The sequence below is a fragment of the Cnephaeus nilssonii genome, assembly GCF_951640355.1.
Source record: "Cnephaeus nilssonii genome assembly, chromosome: 5".
Lineage (NCBI taxonomy): Eukaryota > Metazoa > Chordata > Mammalia > Chiroptera > Vespertilionidae > Cnephaeus > Cnephaeus nilssonii.
In genome coordinates this window covers 53,428,583-53,453,321 of record NC_137076.1, presented here as the reverse complement: position 1 = coordinate 53,453,321, position 24,739 = coordinate 53,428,583, and the positions used below count along the sequence as shown (strand labels likewise).

The following is a 24,739-nucleotide window of genomic DNA, read 5'->3' as shown; positions in this document are numbered from 1 at the left end:
ATAATGAAAGCAATGATAAACAAAAAAAATTTTAACTAAATTATATTAAAATTTAAATGACTATAAATGTATAATGAAAAGTACATTGTGGGGGGAAATAGAACAAATAAAACAAAGGTTAATAAAGCCATTTTATAAATCACTAAAAAAAATTGTGAACATTTATTTGGTTTGCATGAACCATGAAACAAATTAGGTAAAGTAAAACAATCATAATGAACAAATGTTCATGCTCACTAGTAGTAGAAGTAATGTATACTATATTTATCAAATTGAAAAGTATCTAATTATAGCAATAGTGCAGTGAATGTGAAAAGAGTATGACATGAAAAGGTCTACAAAGAAATTCTGTGTATTAAGATACTCAAAAGAGTTCATACTCTTCTGGTCCCAAATTTTCATTTATATGACTAGCTCGCCTAAAAAGTCAGAAATTCAAATAAAGATTTATGAAAACTGATATTCCTTAAACCTTTATTTGTAAGAGTAAAATATACAGAATTTAAGTTATCTAAAAATAAAGAATGGTAAAATTAATTGTTTCATATTTATATTGGGAAATAACACAGCTCCTACAAATCATGTTTTCAAAAATCTTGCAGGAATGGCAAATTGGTGACAATATATTATTTTAATGTTAGATTTTTCTTAAAGCATCCTTTTAATTCTAAGTTTGTGACTGGGTCCTATCAGTGAACAGTGAACAAGTAAATGAATGAGTGTATGTGTATTTCAAAAAGACTATGGGGTAGCCCTGGCCAGTGGGGGTCAGTTGGTTGGGCATTATCCTGTGCACCAAAAGGCTACCTGTTGAATTCCAGTAAGGGCACATGCATAGGTTGCAGGTTAGATCCCCAGTAAGGAGCGTGCAGGAGGCAGCTGATTGATGTTTCACTCTTCTCTTTCTCTCTCTCTCACTCTCTCTCTTTCTCTCCCTCCTTCCTCTCGCTCTAAAAAAAAAAAAAATCAATAAAAACGTAATAGAGTATTAAAGGCTGCCAGAGAGAGACAGAAAGTTACCTACAAGGAATCTCCCATCAGATTACCAACTGATTTCTCATCAGAAACACATTAGGCCAGAAGGGAATGGAATCCTCTCTAATAAAATGGTAATATGCAAATTAACCATCACTCCGCTACATAAGCCACGCCCACCAGCCAATCCACGCCCACCAGCCAATCAGGGCGAGTATGCAAATTAACCCCAATCCAAGATGGCTACAGCCACAGAGAGCAAGGTTTCCCAGGTAACAGAGGAAGCCAAGCTTTCCATAGCCGTTGCAGGCCTAAGCCTCCACTCAAGCTACAAAGTTTCAATTATAGAAGGTAAACAAATTCAAACAAATGGCGGCAGAAGGGAGCTTGAGAGAGTAGGCCAGGGTTGCCGGCGGCAACAGGGGAAGCAAAGCTTTCTGCACACCCTGGCCGGGCTCACCCGCTTAAGGCTACAAAGTTTCAATTGTAGAAGGTGAATTAACTGCCACAGAAATGGCTGCCGCCCCAGAAATGGCTGCCACCCCAGGCTACAAAGTTTCAATTGTAGAAGGAAAATAAATTCCAGATACCAGGGCCTCCCCTTGGGTTGCCAGGGGGCGTGGCCGGCCTGCAAACCACCACAGGCCCCTCGCTCAGGCCGCCCCTCACCCCAAGGGAACCCCCACCCTTATCTGTGACACCCTTCAGGGCAAACCAGCTGGCCCCCACCCGTGCACCAAGCCTCTATCCTATCTAATAAAAGAGTAATATACAGATTGATCATCACTGCAACACACAATATAGCTGCCCCCATGTGGTCAAAGATCCTGCCCCCATGTGGACACAAGATGGCCACTACAAGATGGCCAGCAGGAGAGGGCAGTTGGGAGGCACCCGGCCTGCAAGGGAGGGCAGTTGTGAGGGACCAGGCCTGCAAGGGAGGGCAGTTGAGAGGGACCAGGCCTGCAAGGGAGGGCAGTTGGAGGTGATCAACCCTGCAGGAGAGGGCAGTTAGGGGTGACCAGGCTGGCAGAGGAGGGAAGTTGGGGGCAAACAGGCTGGCAGGGGAGCAGTTAAGCATCAACCAGGCTGGCAGCAGAGTGGTTAGGGGGTGATCAGGCTGGCAGGCAGAAGCGGTTAGGGGCAATCAGGAAGGCAGGCAGGCAAGCAGTTGTACTACTTTTGCAACTTCTTGTAAGTCTTTAATTATTTCAAATTAAAGTTAAAAAAAAAAGAATGGGGATAAATAGTTGTTACAGCTGAATAATGGATGATTTTTTTTTAAGATTTGTTTTTTAATATTTAAAGAGGTATGCAGGAAGATGGAGAGAGAGAGAGAAAAAGAGAAACATCTATGTTCCACTCTCACATAGATCAGTGCCTCCTTCATGCCTCCTAAAGGGGATCAAGACTGCAACCTGAGCACGTGCTCTTCACCAGGAATGGAGCCAGCAATCTTTCAGTGCATGTGAGGTTGCCCAACCAACTGAATCACACCAGCCAGGGTGACAATGGATTATTTTTCTTTTTCATTATTTTATAAGCTTTCTATAAAAAATATGTATCACTTTTACAATTAGGAAAATAAAAATTTATTTTAAAGAAAAGCAAATAACCATCAATCAGAAAAAATGCAAATATTTAAAAGATAAATTTGATAAATCATCATCATTAATTCTAAAATTGGTAGTTTATAGGTCTCTAATATTTGTCAACGTGCTTCACATTCCTTCAGAACATTCAAGTGTATATATTGAAAAATATATTATTTCAACAACAAAACAGTTCATGATACCATGAGGTCTATAGAAGTATGAAGACAGAGACCACACTGGGTTATTGTTCTGAGATTTGGTTTCTCGTTCAAAATCATTGATTTACTAGCTATGTGAACAAGGCTAAAGTAAATCACATTCTCTCAATCTATCCTGCATACTTCACATATGGTGGTGAAATGAAAAAAAAAAAAAAACACACACACACACTCACACTATTAAACCACTTATTAGATGAGATATTAGAGCAGCCACAGAGCAATGTGGGCATAACTCTGTATCAGACTACTTGACCTCGGGTCCTAGCTTCATCACCTATTAGCTGTATGACATAGAACAGGTCACTTAACCTCTCTGTGCTTCAAGTTTCCTTCTCTCTCAAACTGGGAAGATGATAATATTTATCTCAAAGATTTGTTATGAACATTTGTTTTATATTTGTTAAGAGCTTAGATGAATAAGTGGTGCTATAGAAGTGTTTAATTTTTTTTTAAATTTCAAAGTATTTAACTGACAAAAAAAGTTCTCTATTCTACTGAAAAATATTTTGTTTGCTAATATGAAAACAGTTGAATTCATCTAAAAGAAAAAATATATACATTGCTTTATTAAGAATTAACCGAGTGCTCTCATGCCTTTACTTTAAAAAAGAAGTTTTTTTATTACTTCAAATAAGATCACTGGCCAACTAGTTTGCAGTTTTATTGACACTAATAAGTGAGTTCTACTGTATAGTAACTGAAATTCAAAGCAACATCAGCTAAAAGAACATTAAGCAAATCTTATTGAAGTGGATTTAAACTTACATAGATTCCTAAAACTTAAGTTATTATCTGATAATCCTGACCACATGTTTTACAGATATATCACATTAGTTTAAGTAAACTAAACTTTGATAGACGAATCTTATAACAAAAAAGATGGTCATGAATGGTATGTACCCATATATACACCATATTTACAAAACAGGGTCCAATGTTTTACACATACAATGTTTTAATACACATTCTGCTTACAGCTATAAGATCAAAAAATAATGTTAAGATGTACACCTAATCAAAGATATCATGACATTCAAGGAACCTCTACATAAATCAAAAGCTGAAGATATCAAGAACTTCCCACTCCAAAGACAATCATGCAATGAACTAAGAAGATGAGCATTTTAGATCTACACTGTCATCAATCCCTTGATACTAAATGAAACAAGTCAGCTACTTTGCAACCACAAATGGTATATTAAATACATGACAACATCTCTTCTTTGCAGGAGGAAGTAGCTAGCAGTAGATAAAGTTCAGATATATTATTAAAGAAAGCACAACATAAATTCAAGGCTGAATATAGATAACCTTTAGAATACAAGCTGTCTAGAAAAAAATATGCTTCATCTTGTAGAGTATTATTTAAGATTTAAGAGCAATATAGTTAGAAATATATTAAACATGAACATGCCTCAATCAATTGGGTTTTGTGGCATAAAGAAAGGGAATTCTTTTTCTGTGAAAATAAGCCTACTAAGAATTAAAAATATATGCTTGCTCTCTTAAAAGAGACTTTCATGTGCAGTATTTAAACGAATCTATTTTCTCCACTAAAGATTAAGGTAACAATAACATTATTTGGAAAAACTTGGATTTTATTTAAATACTAGAGGCCCATTGCCATGAAGAGATTTGTGCAATAGGCCTTCCTTTCCTTGGCTTCCAGCACGGGTTTTCCTCTGGCACCCGGGACTCAGGCCTTCGCTCTGGCCACAGTCTGCCGTCTTGTCTTTGCTGCAGACTCCAGCCAGAGTCTGCCATCTTTGCTGCAGACTGCCATCTTCATCTTTGCTGCAGACTCCAGCTGGAGTCTGCCATCTTCGTCTTCGCTGCAGACTCCGCCCAGAGTCTGCCGACTTCGCTGCAGACTCTGGCCAGAGTCTGCCATCTTCATCTTCGCTGCAGATTCCAGAGTCTGCAGTCTTGTCTTCGCTGCAGCACTCTGCTCCTGTAGATCCCTTCGCCCCCCGCCTCCCTCTCATAGCAGGCGTCCTGCCCCGCCTGGCCACTCCGTGCCTGGATCAGCTGGGCGGCCACCATCTTTGGCCTTCTAATTTGCATACTCACTCTGATTGGCTGTGGGCGTAGCGGAGATACGATTAATTTACATGTTTGTCTATTATTAGGTAAGACTAGAGGCCCAGTGCACAAATTCGTTCACAGGTGGGGTCCTGTGGTCTGGCCCCAATCAGGGCAGATCAGGGCCGGGCCTGTCAGGAGGAGGAGACAGCGGGAGGTTGGCTGGTCTGCCCCACCCCCATTGGGGTAAGGGGTGCGATCGGGAGTGGGGCCAGTCAGGGGGAGGGGCTGCGGGTCAACTGCAATGGTGAGGGCCCATTGGGAACCATGCTGGCGGGGGAGAGGGTCCGCGGGAGGTTGGCCGCTGGCCCCACCATGATTGGGCCGGTTCGCTGGCTGCAGTGGGTGTCATAGTGACCGGTCGTTCTGGTCATTACAGCATTTCAGTCACTGGCTTTTTATATAGAGAGATTTTATTATCATTAATCTATATAAAACCCCAATTGACTGAATGGCAGAATGACCAGCAGAACGACCGGTCGCTATGATGCACACTGACCACCAGGGGGAAGATGCTCAATGCAGGAGCTGCCCGTAGCCCGCAGGCCCCAACCGGCAATGGTGGCGGGGGGGGGCAGAGGCGAGGCCGGCGAGCAAGCAGTGCCAGGCCATCCAAGGCATGTGCTAGCGGGAGACCCCTGGTCATCCTGCCAGTCGCCCCACAGAGGGAGGGAACAACTGCGAACCCAGGAACACCGGACCCCAAGCAAAGCAAATACACGGACTCGGAGGAGCTCTGCACCTTCTCACGGAAAGGCCAGATTTCGCCCAGAGAAAGGTGAGGCCTGTGATCAAGGCAGGAGAGAGAAATGCGCACAATGGGAGCTAGAGGATCTGAGGAATTCTGCACCCCAAAAACAATCCTCGGCCGTTGAGGCTAGCGTAATCCGCAAATGTGGAAGGAGATCCGCAGGGCTGCTAACAGAAGGGAACTCTAAAAAGCAACCCATAGCTGAACTGGGCGCAAAAGGGCAGCCTAAAAATTTTAAGTGTGTCGGCTGCTTAGAGCCAGGGGGAAAAAAGACTGCACAGACTTGCGTGCAGCGCCGGAGGGTAAAAGTCGCGCACTTACTCTGGCTCTTTTTTTCTTTCTTCTTTAAATCCCTGCTTTTGACTACTAAGCCCAGAACATAGGATCACCTAATTGGGAACACTCTAAGAGACTGCAGGGGAAAGTTGTTTTTGTGGAACCTGGAGATCAGAGCGGGGAATAACCATCAGAGAACCATTTCTGGGGCAGCCCATTCCCCCAAACCAGTATTAAGTGCAACAGAAAAAACAAAATCTAAGCACTAGCTAGAGAGGACTTATAGACCCAGAGGTCAATCCAGAAACACTGACACCCAGGGGTTGAATCACAAATTGACTCTTGTGTAAACACAAATAAAGGAGTATAAGAAACAAAGAAGTACTGCCTGCTTGAAAATCAGGACTGTGGCTTACAACACTGAGGAGCAGTGGAATGCAGGGAACTTCAATATTGTCCTGACTAGGAAACAGGCGTGCCAAAAAGAACAGTACAGGAAGTGAATGACCTTCACTACTGCACATTTTTATTTTTATTTTTTGTCATCTTTTACTTAAGAAACTAAATTTTTTTCTTTTTTCCTCACTTTATTTTACCTTTTTAATTATTACATTTTTATTTTTAATCAGTATTATTACTACTAGTATTTTACCTTTTTTTTAAAGTGTCATTTTATTTTATCTTTATTTTATTTTGGGATTAGTGTCCTGCATTCTATTTTCATCTTTCCTTTAGCATCATTTTACTCTATCTTAACATTACCTTTATGCTAACACTCTCTTTCTCACTTTTCCCCTTTTGTTGTCCTGTTTCTCTTACCCTATTCCTGCTTTAGATTTTCCCTATTCGTTCTTTTTACCCCGTTAAAAATTCATGCTACTTATATATCTAATTTCCAATCCCTTGCTCTAAGTCCATACACACCTCTCTCTTCTCTTTCTTCACTACCCAATTTTTTTTTTCTCTCTGTCCTTTTGTTGTTGTTTGCTTGATTGTTGATTATATTGGGGGTTTTTTTTATGCTTACTTGTGAGATTGTTTCGCTATTTCTTTTTGTGTTTTTTTTTGTTTGTTTTATTTTTGTTTGTTTTTTGCTTCTGTTTTTCCTTGCCTCACTGGATATTAGTTGTTGTTTGTAGTTTGCATTCATCTCTAGGTATTTGTTGCTTACATTTGTTGGGATTAGTGGCTATTCTATTGGAGTTTTCTCCTCATATAGTTTTTTCCCCTCTTCTTTTTTATTCTCTTTCTTTTCTCTTACTTTTTTTTTCCTTTTCTCAATTTCATTTTTGCACTCCTTTTTTTCTTCTTCTTCTTTCTTTCTTATTGCCTAATTCTCTTTTCTCTGGCGGTCACCTTTATTTGGCGTTATTCATATCATGAATACATTTGTGTTCAATGCCTTGTGCATTGTGCTTGTTGTGTTGTATTTTGTGCCTTTAAACCAACACAGGAGAGAACTATGTAACCAAACACCCGGAGAAAAGAGATTATGGGGAGATAAAGAAACAGCCCACATATGAAAGAAAAGAGAAAGAATTCAGAGAAATGGTCATAAGGTGGTTAAAAAGAATGGAAGCCAAATTCAACAGTATGTGTAAGAACCAAGAGGAAATGAAGAAGAACCAAGAAGAAATGAAAAATGGCATCACTATAAAGAACTCAATAGAAAGCATCAACAGTAGACTAGAAGCAGCAGAGGACTACATCAGTGAGCTAGAAGACAAGGTAGGAAAAAATACCCAAGCAGAGCAGCATCTAGAAAAAAAAAATTTAAAAAACAGGAGGAGAGCCTAAGGGAACTTTGGGAACACGAAACAAAACAACATCCTCATAATAAGGGTGCCAGAAGGAGAGGAAACTGAGCAAGGAAAAGAAAACCTGTCTGAATAAATAATGACAGAAAACTTCCCTGATATAGGGGAGAAAAAACTCACACATATCCAAGAACGTCACAGAGTCCCAAACAAAATGAACCCCAAAAGACCAATGCCAAGGCACATTATAATTAAATTGGCAAACGCCAATGACAAAGTAAGAATCTTAAAAGTGGCCAGAGAGAGACAGAAAATTACCTACAAAGGATCCTCCATCAGACTAGCGACTGATTTCTCAACAGAAACACATCAGGCCAAAAGGGAATGGAATGAAATATACAAAGTCATGCCAAGCAAGGGTCTGAATCCAAGAATACTGTACCCAACAAGGCTATCAATCAAAGCTGAGGGTGAAATCAGGAGCTTCACAGACAAAAAAAAGGACTAAGGGAGTTTATTACCACCAAACCAGCAATGCAAGAAATGCTAAAGGGTCTGCTATAAAAAGAAGAAATAGGAAGCAAAGAAGGAACACAGGGGTAAAGAATAAAAATGGCAACAAACAAGTACCTATCAATAATAACTTTAACCTTTTGCACTCGGATGTCGAGTGTGACTCGACACGGTTAGCATTAGAATAAAGGAATCAAGAAAAAAGCAAGCGAGTGCAAAGGGTTAAATGTAAATGGATTAAATGCCCCAATCAAAAGACACAGGGTAACTGAGTGGATAAGAAAACATGACCCATATATCTGCTGTCTACAGGAAACCCACCTCAGAAAAAAAGACACACAGAGACTGATGATGAAGGGATGGAAAAAGGTTTTTCAGGCGAATGGAAATGAAAAAAAGAAAGCTGGGGTAGCAATACTTATATCTGATAAATTAGATCTCAAAGTGAAGGACATAAAAAGATAAGGAAGGCCACTTCATAATACTAAAGGGAGCAATCCAACAAGAAGAAATAACTCTGGTAAACATATACACACCCAATACAGAAGCACCCAAATAAATAAATAAAAACTTCTGGAGGATATCAAGGGAGAGACTGACAGCAATACAATCATAGTAGGGGACTTTAATACCCCACTATCACCATTGGACAAAGCCTCTAAACAAAAAATCAGCAAAGAAACATCAATCCAAAATGACTCACTAGATCAGCTGGGAATTAACTGACATCTTCAGAACATTTCACCCCAAAGCCACAGAATATACATTCTTCTCAAGTGCACATGGGTCATTTTCAAAGATAGACCATATATTAGGGCACAGGCAAAGTCTCTTCAAATTCAAAAAGATAGAAATCATATCAAGCATCTTCTCAGATCACAATGGCATAAAACTTGAAATCAACTACAATAAAACAATCTAAAAAAATCAAACACATGGAGACTATATAGCATGCTATTAAACAATGACTGGGTTACCAGAGAGATCAAAGAAGAAATAAAAAACATCATGGCAACAAACTACAATGAAAACATAACAATCTAAAATCTACGGGACACAGCAAAAGCAGTCTTGAGAGGAAAATTCATAGCTCTACAAGCCTACTGCAAATCAAGAAACAATGGTAATAAATTACCTAACCCTACAACTCAAAGGGTTAGAAAGAGAACAACAAGAAAAGCCCAGGGTAAGCAGAAGGATGGAAATAATAAAGATCAGAGCGCAGATAAACAACAGAGAGACAAAAAAAACACAATACAAACGATCAACAAAACCAAGAGCTGGTTCTTTGAAAGGATAAACAAGATTGATAAACCCCTACCCAGGCTCACCAAGAAGCAAAGAGAGAGGACCCAAATAAACAAAATCAGAAATGAAAGAAGTGAAATAACAACAGACCCCACCGAAATACAAAGGATTGTTAAAAAATACTACGAACAACTCTATTCCAACAAACTGGACAACCTGGAGGAAATGCACATATTCCTAGAAAAATACAACCTTCCAAAACTCAATCAGGAAGAATCTAAAAATCTCAATAGGCCAATAGCTATGGAAGAAATTGAAGCAGTCATCAAAAAGCTTCCAAGAAGTAACTATAAGAGAGATATGAAAGACATATGTGATATAGATTAATGAATGTATAGCTAAGTAAAGAAAAAGAAAATAAAATGAGAAAGAATTTTCAAATTTTAATTTTAAACAATTTCCAAGAACTGAATTGACAGTATAACTGAAGACTATGTTCCAGGATAATTTTGTGAATAAAGTTTATTACTGAGTCATACTGCTGTTGGAATTGAACTTCATGAGCTAATAAGGAAATCTCAAACAGGAAAAAGCAAATCATCAACTGAGAAAAATATCAGACCAGCCTCAAACTTCTCTGAAAGCAGCATTCAAAGCTAGAAGAAAGCAAAGCAATTTCTATAAAGTTCTAAAGGAATGCAAGTGTTAGCCAAGAATTTTAAAACCATCAGAATGTCATTCCAATATAAAGACAGCAGGGAAATATTCTTAAACATGAAAGAAGTTTAAGTTTACAACACACATGAGCCCCTTGTACATTAAAAAAAGAAAAGAAAAAGAACTGAGTCAAAAGAAGGAACCTGGACACTAAGAAACTCTGACTAATAAACAAGGGGGTGGAGTATTAAATTCACTTGTATACATTTTGTTCCCCAAAGTCTTATAGGACTGGCTGCTAAAATCTATCATGTGCTTTTTTTCTGCATTTACTGGTATCTTCACAGAATTTTTCTATTTTAATTTGTTTAGATATAATTTACTTAAGAAATAGATATCTTAATATTAAACCATCATTGAATTCCATGAATAAAATCTAAGTATATATTTCTTAGTATATACTTATAATTAGTATATAATTATTTTATTACATTGTGGAGTATGTTGATTAAAGTTTTAGTTAGAATTTTGTACCCATATTCATAAATAATATGTTTTGGAGTTATATTTTTCCAATAACCTTTTCAGGTTGTATAAAATGCACTGGGGAGGTCTTCATCTTCTTCAATGTACCAGAAAAATATCAGCAACATTTGAATTATCTGTTCGTAACATGTTAGAAAGAACCAGATGGTGCTTTTAACTTTTTTCCAATTATTAACAAATATTTTTTCCAAATTTTTCTAGCTCACCTTAGGTGTCAAATTTGCTAATTTATACAGCTACAATACCATTAATTTCCTCTATGAATTAACACCTGTTACACGTGTTCAGGTGTAACTGTTGAATACGCAGAAGTCATTGGATGGATTGTCACTTGGTCCCTCAGTGAGGATCCAAGGAGAAAGCTATATGCTCCCTCATTTCCTCTGCTCCAAAGGTTATCGAGCTCTCAAATCACAAGGGTAAAGAAACTCCATGCCTGTGTTCAGCTTCTCTCTAGAAACCTAGAAGATTTTATCTCTTCCATAGGGGTTTTCATTTCCAGTTAACTAGTTCTGTCTTGCTCAGAGAGGACAAAGGTCCTTCACTAATTTACTTTATTTTAAAACAACCAGATTCAACACCCAGCTCACCCAAATACAGAAGCTGCTGCAAATTAACTTGTAGATAAATCTGAGTTGAGACCAGAGGGCTAGAGACTTATACTATCTCTCTGTAAACATCCATGATTCTCTCACAAAGTAAGTCTTAATTTTTTGGTGACATGTTTGCTTACACAATCCTGCCATTTTACCTATGCATTGGTAACTTCCTCACACCAAACATATGTGGAACCTACCTCAAATTCCGCATGTCTGTGAATATCCTCTGCTCGCTGCCTGCTCAGGATAAATTCAGCTTCATTTGCTACTCTTACTAGATGATCCTTCATTGTTTGGCTCAGCAACCTATAAAAAGATGAATATTCACCAATCAGAAAGGACTTATGCACCCCTATGTTCACAGCAGCACAATTTACAATAGCTAAGATTTGGAAACAGCCTAAGTGCCCATCAACAGATGAGTGGATTAAAAAAATGGTGGTATATCTACTAGTACACAATGGAATACTATGCTGCTGTAAAAAAGAAAGAACTCTTACCATTCGCAACAGCATGGATGGGCATGGAGATCATTATGCTAAGCAAAATAAGCCAGTCAGAGAAAGATAAATATTACATGATCTCACTCATTTGTGGAATACAATAAACAACATAAACTGATGAATGTAAATAGATCCAGAGACAGAGAAGCATCGAACAGACTGTCAAACTTCAGAGGGAAGGCCGGGGAGAGGGTGAGGAGTTAAGAGATCAACCAAAGGACTTGTATGCATGCATATAAGCATAACCAATGGATACAGACACTAGGAGGGTGATGGCATGTGCGGGGGGCAGGAGGTGGCCAGGGAGAGGTCAATGGAGGAAAAAGGGGACATATGTAATATTTAAACAATAAAGAATAAAAAATAAAATAAAAGATTAATATTATCAATTAAATATATGTATACACATACACCACATATTTCACTGTTATTGGGAATGAAAAAATATTTCCTGTCTTCTCTGACATCATACCCAATGAAGTAACATTACTTCACACTAAATCAGCCATTTTCAGCCAGTGTGCCACAAGAATTTTTAAAACATGCAACACCTGACTAGTTAGTCAGGGGCACTGACCTTTTTTCCCCTTAGATTGTCAAATAAAAAAATGACAATAACCAACACAACAATAGCCATCCAGTGTCAAGGAGTCAAAATTATACTAAACTATTTTGTCAGATCATAAAAAAATATAATATACATTTTGGTGTGTCACAAGAATTTTAGTAATTAGTGTATGAGTACCATGAGATAAAAATGGTTAAAAATCACTGCACTAAATATCTGAGGAATATAACAGCAAAAAAGTTATCCTTCTGGCAAGAGCAGATTAGCTTTTATGAAACTAGCTATGCAACAAAAGAAACTAAAAATGCTTAATTAAATTTATGTATCAATCTTTTTAAAGATACTGGAGAGTTTCCAAGATTTAAAGAGCCAAGATCTGGAGAAAAAAAAGCATGCAAAAGACATGCAGCCTGACTTTCCCACTGAAGTATTTGCTGTTCACAGGTGGGAACAGAGAAGCTAAGCAGAGTTGTGTTCAGTCTTACAGAGCTAGGGACACAAAGTTGAATTTTATAACCTGTCAAGGTAGAGGGGTCCTAGTAGATTACCTAGGTTTACAGAAGGAACCCAGATATACCTTAGGAAATAAGAAATAGACCAGACCTCCAATATACTAAAGCAAACCCTCAAACAACATTATGGTGATTTATATTCAGATTAACTAGCCAAACAAAAAAGCTAAAATTTTTTTCATAAGCTCATAGGGGGCTGGGGGGGGGGGGGGGGGGGGCGGGGCAGAAACCAATGCACAAGGCCACAGTAAAAGCCCAGATTTTCAGAAGACCTCACAAGGGCTACATGCTAGGAGTAATCGAACTGAAAATAGGACAAACTCTCACAGATTTTTAAAACTCCAGTTTTGAATCAATCAGCTCAGTCCAGTCCTAAATTAACAGAATCAGCACCTAGTCAACTGCTAACCAGAAACCAAAAGGAAAATCCTCTCAAAATATATCATCTGCAGACTAACATTTACCCTTGCAATTTTAAAAACACTTTCCAACATCCAATCACAAATTAACAGGTATAACAAGAGACAACATCAAATGAATAAAAACCAAATAGAAACCAACTCACAGAAAATCAAGACAGTAAAGTTTCATATCTGAACACTGAAGTAAATGTAGTTATAGTTAAGAAAAACAGATTCTAGCAAAAAGAATTCCAGGGGACACTGAAATCTGTAGAACTACTGAACAAAACAAATATGAAATTAGGAATAGATTTACCAGCTTATGAAACTCAACTGAAGAACAACTTATCTGAAAGATGGGTCAATGACAACTGAACAGAAGCACGGTAAGAAAAACGATGAAAATTTTACAAAATATGTAACAGACACACAGGACATGGTAAAAAGGTCTATCATAAGTATATATGGAGTAAAGACAGTATTTAAAATAATTTAAACAGAGCGATATTTGAAGAGAATGGGAAAAAAATAGAACACTATTTATTTTGAAAACTGGAAAAACAAACAGAAAACACTGAGCCATATGATCAAGTGCTACAAACTCCAAGCAAGGTAACAGAAAACTACACCCAACCCTATCATAATAAAACCGTCAAATGAAAAATATATTAGCTGGCTGGGAGAGGGAAAAAGTGAAAGAGGTAAGGACAAGTTCTTGCCTTCAAAAGAACAAGAATAAGACTGATGGAAGCCACCTAAGTATGACCTCTTCAAAGTACTAAACAAAAATAATAGCTAACTAAGAATTCTATACCCAAAAAGTATCTTCCAATAATGAAAGTGAAGGTATCCAGAACATACCACTGTGAAGTATTTTTCTGAACTCCCCTTATCTTCCTAAAAGCAGAATCTACCAAAAGAATTCAACTGCCATAAGTCCTCTCCACTGAAGTTTCACAACCAGGGAAGACTGACTCCCATTACCTGGAGACTAAAAGTCAACACCCGGATAAGAAATTGCCAAAGGGGACACTGTCACTAAACTCTATCTCCCATCTATTCTCCTAAGGGTCCCTTTATATTTCCTAAAAGTCATTTATTTGCACATAAGTGCCCTTCTCCCTTCCCTCTTCCCTATCAAGATGGTATAAGCCTTTAAACCTTAACCTCTGACTTGAGTCCCATATTTTTGGGAAATCCCTCAAACATACGGGAATAAAAAAAAAAATTATTTTTTCTCTTGCCAATCAGTCTTTTGTCAGTTTGCTTCAGAGGTCACCAACCAAAGAACCTAAGAAAGTAAAGGAAAGGTTTTTCCTTAGGCAAAGCAAAACATGGACATTTAATGACAAACAAAACAAAATTTGTCAATAGACAACCCACATTAAAGGAAGTTCTTTAGACAGAAAAAAAATAATATCAGACTAATGAAAGACAAGGAAGTAAAAAACAAAGCAATGGAAAAGTTAAACATGTAAGTAACTCTGAAAGAATATTGAATGTTTACAACAATTACTAGTATAATAATGACTTCTAACATTCAAAAATATAATCTTAAAATTCCTAACAATAGCCCTCAAGGCTACAGAAATAAAAGGAATCAGTGTTCTGATGTTCTTTTATAGTCCATGAAATGCTGAAAACTAATTCATAGAAGATGATAACAACTCTGCCCTGGCCAAGGGGCTCAGTTGGTTGGAGTATAGCCCTGTACGCCAAAAGGCTGCAGGTCCGATTCCTAGTCAGGGCACATACCTAGGATGCAGTTCAATCCCCCATTGGGCGCATATGGAGGCAACAGATCGATTACTTCACATTGATGTTTCTCTCTCTCTTTCTCTCTCTCAATCAATCAATCAAGGAAAAAAGTATCCTCAAGTGAGAATTTTTTTTAAAAAAAATGTTCCCTCTAATATTCACATTGCAATCTCTAGGCAACTACTAAAGTATCTAAAATAACAAAAGCCTGCCCTGCTGGCGTGGCTCAATGGTTGAGCATTGATCTATGAAGCAGGAAATCACGGTTCAATTCCAGGTCAGGCCACATGCCTGGGTTGTAGGCTTCATCCCCAGTGTGGGGCATGCAGGAGTCAGCCAATGATTCTCTCTCATCATTAATGTCTCTATCTCTCTCTCCTTCTCTCTTCCTCTCTGAAATCAAAAATATATATATTTTTTAAATTTTAATAAAATAAAAATAATAAAGTCCTGAAGAAGGGGCAGGAGCATGGTGGATGGGGTAAATAGGGGGAAAATAAGGGGGCATCTATAATACTATCAACATTAAAGATAAATTTTAAAAATAAAATAAAATAATGTATAAATAATCAGCTAATATTGAATAACAAAAATAATTAACTCAAAAGAAGAAAACAAAAGAGAAAAAAGGAACATGCAAAACATGGAATAAATATAAAGGGAACAAATAATAAGGTGTGGCCTCCAAGAAGAATAATTAATTTGATATGAACCCCAAGAAAGAATTTATATGCTGAGATGGACTCCCCTTAGATGGGCGCAAATTTTATAAATAACTAGAGGCCCGGTGCATGAAAATTCATGCACTGGAGGGGGGTGTCCCTCAGCCCGGCCTGCCCCCTCTCACAGTCCGGGAGCCCTCAGGGGCGGGAGGCAACCTGGCAATCAGGGGAAGGCGATGCCCCCATCACACCTCTGCTGCTGCCGGCAGCACAAGCCTCGGCTGGCCCTGGTTACCTTAGCCTCGGGCCGGTCCAAGGCTTACCTGCGTCTGGGCAGCTGCCATCCGAGGCTTGCCTGCACCTCAGTCAGTGGGGGTCACAGGAGGACCTGAGGCCCCTGGCAGGGCTGAAGGGACTCCGGCGGCAGGCGCACGGAGCAGCCAGCCCTGGCTGAGGAATGGAGGATACTCTCAACGACATGAGTTATAACTTCTAATTTGTTGGACACCACAGTTAGGCTTCAGTTTCAGGGGAGGGAGGAAGAGAAGGATGGGCAGCTTGTTGGAGGAGCCTGGGCAAGCTGTCAGTCAGTGGGGATTGCAGGAGGACCTGAGGCTCCCGGCGGGACAAGGGGACTCCAGCGGCAGGCGCACAGAGCAGTCAGCCCCGCCCCCCCGTGGGTGCCGTCAACTTGTGATGGTGTGATGGTCAATTTGCATATTGCCTCTTTATTATATAGGATAAGAGTCCAGCAGCCATTTGCTGCAAGGGCTCCTCATGTACTCTGTACACCGGAAAGAACCTGACTGACCCCTTGGCTTCCCCCATCATGCCCTGCTTTTTTATGCCATCTAAATCACCCATTGCAGGGAATCTCAGGTTTTGTCTCTTGAAGAAGGGACTGAGACCTGCCCCTGTCCAATCAGAGCTGCACAATTATATATTCATTTGCATCTATACAAATCAATTAGAACTGCTCTATAACAACCAATCGGAACACAGGATACCATACAATCAAACTGTACGATTTGGAACAATCAAAAGTGTAGGAATTTGGAAACCTCATTTGCATAAAACTGGAACAATCGGGAATCTGGGTGGGAACTGTCTCTATAAAAGAGGGCCTCCCTTTTGTCTCAGTGGAGCACACTTTCGGTTCTCACCAGAGACTACATTTCCACAGGTTTACAAACTGTTTCACCTGAATCAAGCCTCCTTTTCCACACATCTTTGGGAGTTTTGGTTTACAAAGAAAATAAGTTTTAACCTATGTAAGGACTATATTTTTTAAAAAACGGATTTAATAATACAATTACTTTCAAGTAGATATTTTAACATGTGTTCTATCTATAAGTGACACAATTTCAATATAAGTTTTTCAATTTTAAGTATTTTTCAGAAAAGATGAACAATAAAAAATAGTAAAAGAAAGCATCTAATGTACAGTCACATCCCCCCCCCCTTATCCACAGAGGACAGTTTCCAAGACCCCCAGTGAATACCTAAAAGTATGGGTAGCACCAAACCCTACATATACTATGTTTTTTCTTATGCACACAGACATATGCTTTACACTTCCCGTTAGCAAATCTGAATTTTTGGCATCACTACTCTTGTGCTTTGGGGCCATTATGCAGTAAAATAAGGGATTATTGAACACAGCACTGCAATATGAGGACAGCTCATCTGATAACTGAGACAGCTACTAAGTCACTAAACAGGCAGGTAGCATACACTATGGACACTGTCAAACCAAGAATGAACATAGTTGTTAAGAAAGACTCCTGGTGGCTAACAGGGCTCAAATTTATAAACAGAGTACAGTAGCCATTGCCTCTCATGCTCTCTGCACTTCAGGGAAAAGCTGAAGTGAGCTGCCCATCCTCCTTCCCTGGGCTCCTGCCATCTGCATCAACACTCATAAGAGAGCTTCTAGGATCAAAATTTGACCAATAAGACTGAGACTTTCTCTACCCAATCGGAGCTACAGAGCGATAACTTTGCACCTTTACCAATCAATCAGAGCAACTCCATTCTGATCATAACAGTGCTTTCTGAATCAATCAAACTGAGGATTTGGAGTCCTTGCCTGCATAGAAATGGGCCAATCAGGGACAAGGGGCAGGAACTCCTCTCTTGTGCACTGTTTCTGTGGAGTGCACTTTGTTTGCATCAAAGACTGTGTTTCCGTGGCCAGAGCTATCTGGAGCTGGAGCTCTAACACCGGAGTTGGAGCCCTAACACCCCAGCTGGAGCCCTAACACCCCAGCAGGAGCTGTAATACCTGAGCTGGAGCCATAACACCTGAGCTGGAATGGAACTGTACTGTGAGAGCAGAGCTGTGACACCGGAGCCGCCTCACACAAGCCGTTCCACAGCCATGCTATGTCATAATTGAACTTTCTCAGTACATACTGAGCTATCTTGCAGCCATTCTGTTCCACAGCTGTGCTGAAATCATAGTTGAGCTGTTCCACAGCCTAGCTGTTTCACAATTGAGCTGTTTGCACTGAATAAAGTCTCTCCCCTTCACTGCAGCCCAAATGGGGAACACCTGTTGGCATTGAATTGGTGATGACAACCTTTGGTTGACATTGCACTGGACAAAGGGATGATTCACAAAGGGTGGGACGAAGCAGGACAGTGCAAGATTTCATCACTCTACTCAGAATGACACAAAATGTAAAACTTATGAATTGTGTATATCTGGAATCTTCCATTTGAAATTTTTGGACCATGGTTGACCATGGATAACTGAAACCATGGAAAGCAAAACCATGGATAAAAAAGGAACCTATTGTGCCTTTATTAATATAAGGGGGAAATGGCTTTAAGAAGCAAAATCAGAGATAGAGATAAGCACTTCAAATGATAAATGAACCAGAGACATAGAAATTCAGAATTTTGAGATTCTACATTTTATGTTCCTAAGAATATGGCTTATAACTAGGTGTAAAAGATATAACACTACAGAATATTTTTAACAATATGATCACAAACTTGATCTAATAAATATATATATATTTATCCACTAGGTGAAAAATAAACCTTCTTTTCAGGTAAATATGGAAGATACAGGAAAAAAGCAAATGTGGGATAACAAAGAATTCTGTAATGATTTTCAAAGGAAATCATACAAAATATGTTCTCTGACACAGAACTGTTATTAAAAAATTAACAGGACTAAATATTTAAAAAGTAGCCCTTTGTGCGAAGAGATTCTACAATGGCCCCCAACTTCCCCAACTGTCTCCTAGCCACTTCAAAAGTTAATGCAATGTCTTATCTATGATTTGGGGGTAAGGTAAGTAGGGTATTCTTTCAAGTGCTAATAAACAGTACACATTCAGGCATTACAGATAAAAGCAATCCCTAGTGCAATTTAAAAACTGCTAATGAATAACTTCCTATGACTCTACAGATGGAGATGGCAAGGGCTTTTAAGAGTGCCAATGTGAAATACTGGTTGGTGCTTCTCAGTTTCTCTCTAGAGACCAAAAACCGCATCGTGAATTTCACATCAATGTATTGCCTCACAGCACTCAAACATTAATTGATTAGTCAATGGCACACCATTTTCCCAGTCACCAAACAAGCAACCTCAAAGTTATTCTAGTCTACTCCCTCTTCTCTACCATTTTCCTCCAAGCTCCTAATCAATGAGCAAATATTGCCAGGGTAATTCCTCTGCAATATTTCCAGATTTAATTTATGCTCTCTATTTCACAACTCATGTCCTAAAAAGCAAGCCTTAATCATTTCATCCACAGTATGGCTGAAAAAGTCTTCGAAGTACTTACTCTGACCTTTTAACATCTTTCTCCACATTTCCCTCTGTCTTTTAAATATCTGTCAAATACCTGTTCACCGCTACTCTGCTACTATAAAGATGAGGCTAAGCACTAGAGATGAGCTTTCCTTACAGTGGACTTGGGAAGAAAGAGAATATGATGAGGTCCTTTCCAGCTTTAAACTCTAATATAAGTGCTGTGGTGAACACACTATAAGGTGACCTCCTATTGAGTTTAACCCAGGCAGAATATGGGCATGCTTCTAGGAACAGGTTACTTTGCACAGCAAAGGTGATGGGATAGCCACTCCTATGATATGCTCCATTGTAAGGCTCTGCCTTAGCAGACTGAAGAGTCTTCTGCCAGCCTTGAAAAGTAAGCCACCATGTGACCAGAGCTAGGGCAGCCTCTAGGAGCTGAGATAGAACCCTGGTGACAGCCAACAAGAAAATGGGGACCTCAGCTCTACAAGTGAACGGAACTGAATTCTGCCAATAACCACACGAGTTTAAAAGAGGATGCCAAGCTCCAGAGAGGAACACAGCTTGGCCAGCACCTGTGAAACTCTAAAGAGAGGATCCAGTTGAGTTGCACCCAGACACCTGACACACAGACATTGTAAGATAATAAATGTGTGTTGTCTTAAGCTGCAACCTTCGTGGTAATGTATGTATGAAAGAGTCATACTATGCAAACCTGTTCATTTTAACTAACGATGCACCATTATTATACAGAGAATTTCTGTGGATGGAACATACCATAATTTATTAAACTAGTCCCTTATTCAGAGATTATTCATTTTTTCTGTCCCAACTCTGACTACTAAAATCACTGCTAATGATTCCAGTTACTGAGGCTAGAAATGAGTCATATCTGACTCTCCCATATTTGGCATCCAATAGACTAAGTACTGTGTATTCTATCTCTGCAATAACTCTAGAAGCTGTTTCTGTAATATTTTCCAGTACCCTGCAGGCACTCAGCATCATTTACTACAATTATTACAATAGCCTCCAATCAAGCTTCTTTCCAATAGTCTTATTAGTCCAGCCAATGTTCCACAGGATCATTTTTCTAAAATGAAAAATCTTATCATCACTACATACTTTTAAAAAAAGTTAACTACCTTCCAATGATCTACAGAAGAATACATCTGAAGAAACCCAAAAGACTAATTCAAAAGAATACATACACCCCTATGTTCATTGCAGCGTTATTTACAATAGCCAAGATCTGGAAGCAGTCCAGTGTCCATCAGTAGATGAGTGGGTAAAACAGCTGTGGTACATTTACACAATGGAGGGTTAACCATTTTGCACAGCTTAGAAACCAGGCTCATATTTGCTGCTCCTTTTTTACTCTAAGGCTGATTTCTCAAACATTGCACACTGTACTTTTGCACCTCTTTGCATCTGTTCCTACTAGTCTCTCAGCCAGGAATGACCTCACTTCTAATTCCATCTTGCCTATCTTATTCATCCTTCAAAGCAAAACTCAACTAAATAAAACCTTTTCAGATCCTACATCTGTTTCCCTCCACAGAACTAATCCCCCACCAAGGGGCATATGCCTTTTCTGTGGTAGTTATCATGTTGTATCATACTGTATGACACCATTTCAATTATGTATTTACAAATCTGTCTTCCATTCCAGATTGCACCAACCTAGTATAATTTATTCTTATATCTCCAGACCATAGAACAGTGCCTGAACATTGCTGGGGGTCCAGCAGTGCTTTTTTAACACTAGCTTATGCCAGTTAATTCTAGACTACTATATGTGAGAAATATAAAGATGCACAAAACTATCCACAGGGAGTTTACAATCTAGTATAAGAATGATATCCACAGGGAGTTTGCAACCCTATATAATAAAAGCCTACTATGCAAATCGACTGAACTATGCAAATCGGCAGAATGACCAGTCGCTATGATTTGCACTGACCACCAGGGGGCAGATGTTCAAAGCAGGAGCTGCCCCCTAGTGGTCAGTGCGCTCCCACACGGGGTGTGCTGCTCAGCCAGAAGCCAGGCTCATAGCTGGTAGGCGCAGTGGCGGTGGCGGGAGCCTCTCCCGCCTCCGCTGCATGCAGGCTATAAGGAGCGAGGGGCCCTGGACTGCGAGAGCCCTGGACTGCAAGAGTGATGTCCAGCAGGTGGACATCCCCCAAGGGGTCCCGGACTGCGAGAGGGCACAGGCCTGGCTGAGGGACCCTCTCCTCATGCACCGGACCTCTAGTCTAATATAAGAAGTTAGGACCACATGCAAATAGTAGGTTAACTATGATAAGTACCATACGTTCTTAAAACATTTCATTCTCTTATCTTCTTTTAACATGAAATAGAACTTTCCTGGTTTTCCTTTGACTTAGTAGCTGCTTTACTTCTCCTTTCCTGCTACCGCCTTGTCTGCATTACCTCCAAATGTTGAGGCATCCCAGAGATCAGTTCTGTGCCCTTTCCTTAAATTAAATTATATAAGCCATCCCATGACCATTAAATCTAACCTATTACTATTTTTTAATCTTTTTTTTTTATTAAGGTACTAGAGGCCCAGTGCATGATTTAATCATGCACCTGGTGCACCAGCTGGCTGGCTGTCCGCTGGTGCACCAGGCCTTCCGAAAGCCTCCGGCGCAGCCATGGCACAGACGCTGGCCCAATCAGCTACCCCGGCCACCCTGAGTCCCGCCCCCTGCGCCTCCTGCTGGCCCAATCGTGGGCGTAGCGGAGTGATGGTAATTTACATATTATCATTTTATTATGTAGGATTATATGTGTACATATCTTACCATTGCCCCACCCCCACCCCACTCCCATACATGCCCTCAACCCCCAGAGTTTTGCATCCATTGGTTATGCTTATATGGATGCATACAAGTCCTTCGGTTGATCTCTTATCTTCCCCACCTCTCCCTAACCTTCCTGCTGTAATCTGACAGTCTGTTTGATGTTTTACTGCCTCTGTATCTATATTTTTGTTCCACAGTTTATAATGTTCTTTATTATCCATAAATGAGTGAGATCATGTGGTATTTTTCTCTCATTGACTGGCTTATTTCATTCAGCATAATGCTCTCCAATTCCATCCAGGTTGCTGCAAATGGTAAGAATTCCTTCTTTTTTATGGCAGCATAGTATTCCATTGTGTAGATGTACCACAGTTTTCTGATCCAGTCATCTGCTGATGGGCACCTAGGCTGTTTCCAGATCTTAGCTATTGTAATTGTGCTGCTATGAACATAGGAGTGCATATATCCTTTCTTATTGGTGTTTCTAGTTTCTTAGGATATATTCCTAGGAGTGGGATTACTGGGTCAAATGGGAGTTCCATTTTCAGTTTTTTGAGGAAACTCCATACTGTTCTCCACAGTGGCTGCACCAGTCTGCATTCCCACCAGCAGTGCATGAGGGTTCCTTTTTCTCCGCATCCTCGCCAACACTTGTCGTTTGTTGATTTGTTGATGATAGCCATTCTGACAGATGTGAGATGGTACCGCATTGTCGTTTTGATTTGCATCTCTCGGATAATTAGTGACGTTGAGCATGTTTTCATGTGTCTCTTGGCCTTCCTTCTGTCTTCTTTTGAAAAGATTCTATTTAGGTCCGTTGCCCATTTTTTTTTTTTTTGATCATTTATCTTCCTTTTATTAAGTTGTATAAGCTGCCTGTAGATGTTGGAGATTAATCCTTTATCAGTGATACCATTTGCAAATATGTTCTCCCATGCAGTAGGCTTTCTTGTTGTAACCTATTACTATTGATTCCTATATACCTAACCCTATTCTTGGTTCCCTGTACTTTCAATTCACACAGCCAACTATCCAACTAAATTTATCACTTGGATACCCAGTGGGCATTTGAAATTTAGTATTTCTAAACAGAATGCTTGATTCTATCTACCTACTCTCAATAAAACCTCTTCCCTTAGCCCAACCTCACTTTTTCTCACTTCTTTAAATAGCAATTAAATCCACTTAAATTAACCCTATGATTAATCCTTGATTTATCTTTCCCTTATCTCCAAATGCAATTCATGAAGGCAAGTTCTACTGCTTTAACTCTTAAATATATCACCTATCTCTCTACTTATCTCCATCACCATAATTATCACACAAGTCTAAGATATCTTCATCTCCTGCCTGAAATATTTCAGTAGTATCTTCATTGATTTTTCTGTATCCATTCTTCCCTATATACTGACTCTATCACAATTCATTTGTTTAAAAACATTAAGTCATGCAGTGGGGAAAACTGGATATCCACATGCAAAAGAATGAAGTTGAACCCTTGAGTAGAAAAATTAACTCAAATGATTTAAAGATCTATATATAATACCTATAACCAACTCTTAAAAGAAAACATAGGAGGAAAGCTTCATAACCTTTGATTTGGCAATGATTCTTGGATATGACATCCAGATCACAAGCAAAAATGAAAAAGATGACAAATTGGACTACATATAAAACTTCTGTGCTTCAAAGTATATAATTAACAAAGTAAAAAGGTATTTTATGGAATGGGAGAAAATATTTACAAACCATATACCTGATAAGGAGTTAATATCCAGTATATACAAAGATCTCCTACAACTCAACAACAAAATAAATAACCTGATTCGAAACTGAGAAAAGTACTGAACAGATATTTTTTTCAAAGAAGAAACGGCTAATAAGCACAAGGTCAGTTCTCAGTCGGGGCACATACCCAAGTTGCAGGTTCGATCTCCAGTGGGGGTGAACATGGGAGGCAACTGATCAATGTTTCTCTCTCTCTAACCCTTACTCTCTATATAAAATCAATAAAAATATATTCTTGGGTGAGGATTTTTAAAAACACACACTCATAAAAACATAAAATTAGTGTTGGCAAGAATATGGAGAAATTGAAAACGTTATGCACTATTGGTGGGAGTGTAAAACTGTGCAACTGTTAGGGAAAGCAGTACAGGAGTTTCCCAAAAAAATTAAAATATAATCCATATATGGATGATATGTAGATCATATGATCAAGCAAGTCTACTTCTGGGTATACAGCCAAAAGAACAGAAAGCCGGGACTAGTAGCACAATAATTACTCACAATAACCAAAAGGTGAAAGCAACAAAATGTCCAGTGATGGATAAATGGATAAATAAAATGTGATATATACATACTACAATAGAATATTATTCAGCCTTTAAAATAGGGAAATTCTGACATGGGCTACAATATGGATGAAACTTGAACATGTGACACTAAGTTAAAAAAGCCAGATACCAAAGGACAAATACTGCATGATTCTACTAATATTAAGTAACTGGAATAGTCAAATTCATAGGGACAG

At 39.2% G+C, this 24,739-nt stretch overlaps 1 protein-coding gene across 3 annotated transcripts in view; it reads right to left on the bottom strand.

Annotated features, from left to right (window-relative positions):
• The window catches only part of LRBA (LPS responsive beige-like anchor protein), a 563,043-nt gene that overhangs the window by 338,441 nt on the left and 199,863 nt on the right, over window positions 1-24,739 (bottom strand). For all 3 annotated transcript variants that reach the window (XM_079771501.1, XM_079771500.1, XM_079771502.1), the window contains exon 36: window positions 11,418-11,526. In XM_079771501.1, coding sequence (XP_079627627.1) covers window positions 11,418-11,526 — 109 coding nt within the window. The remainder of the gene's footprint in view (window positions 1-11,417; window positions 11,527-24,739) is intronic.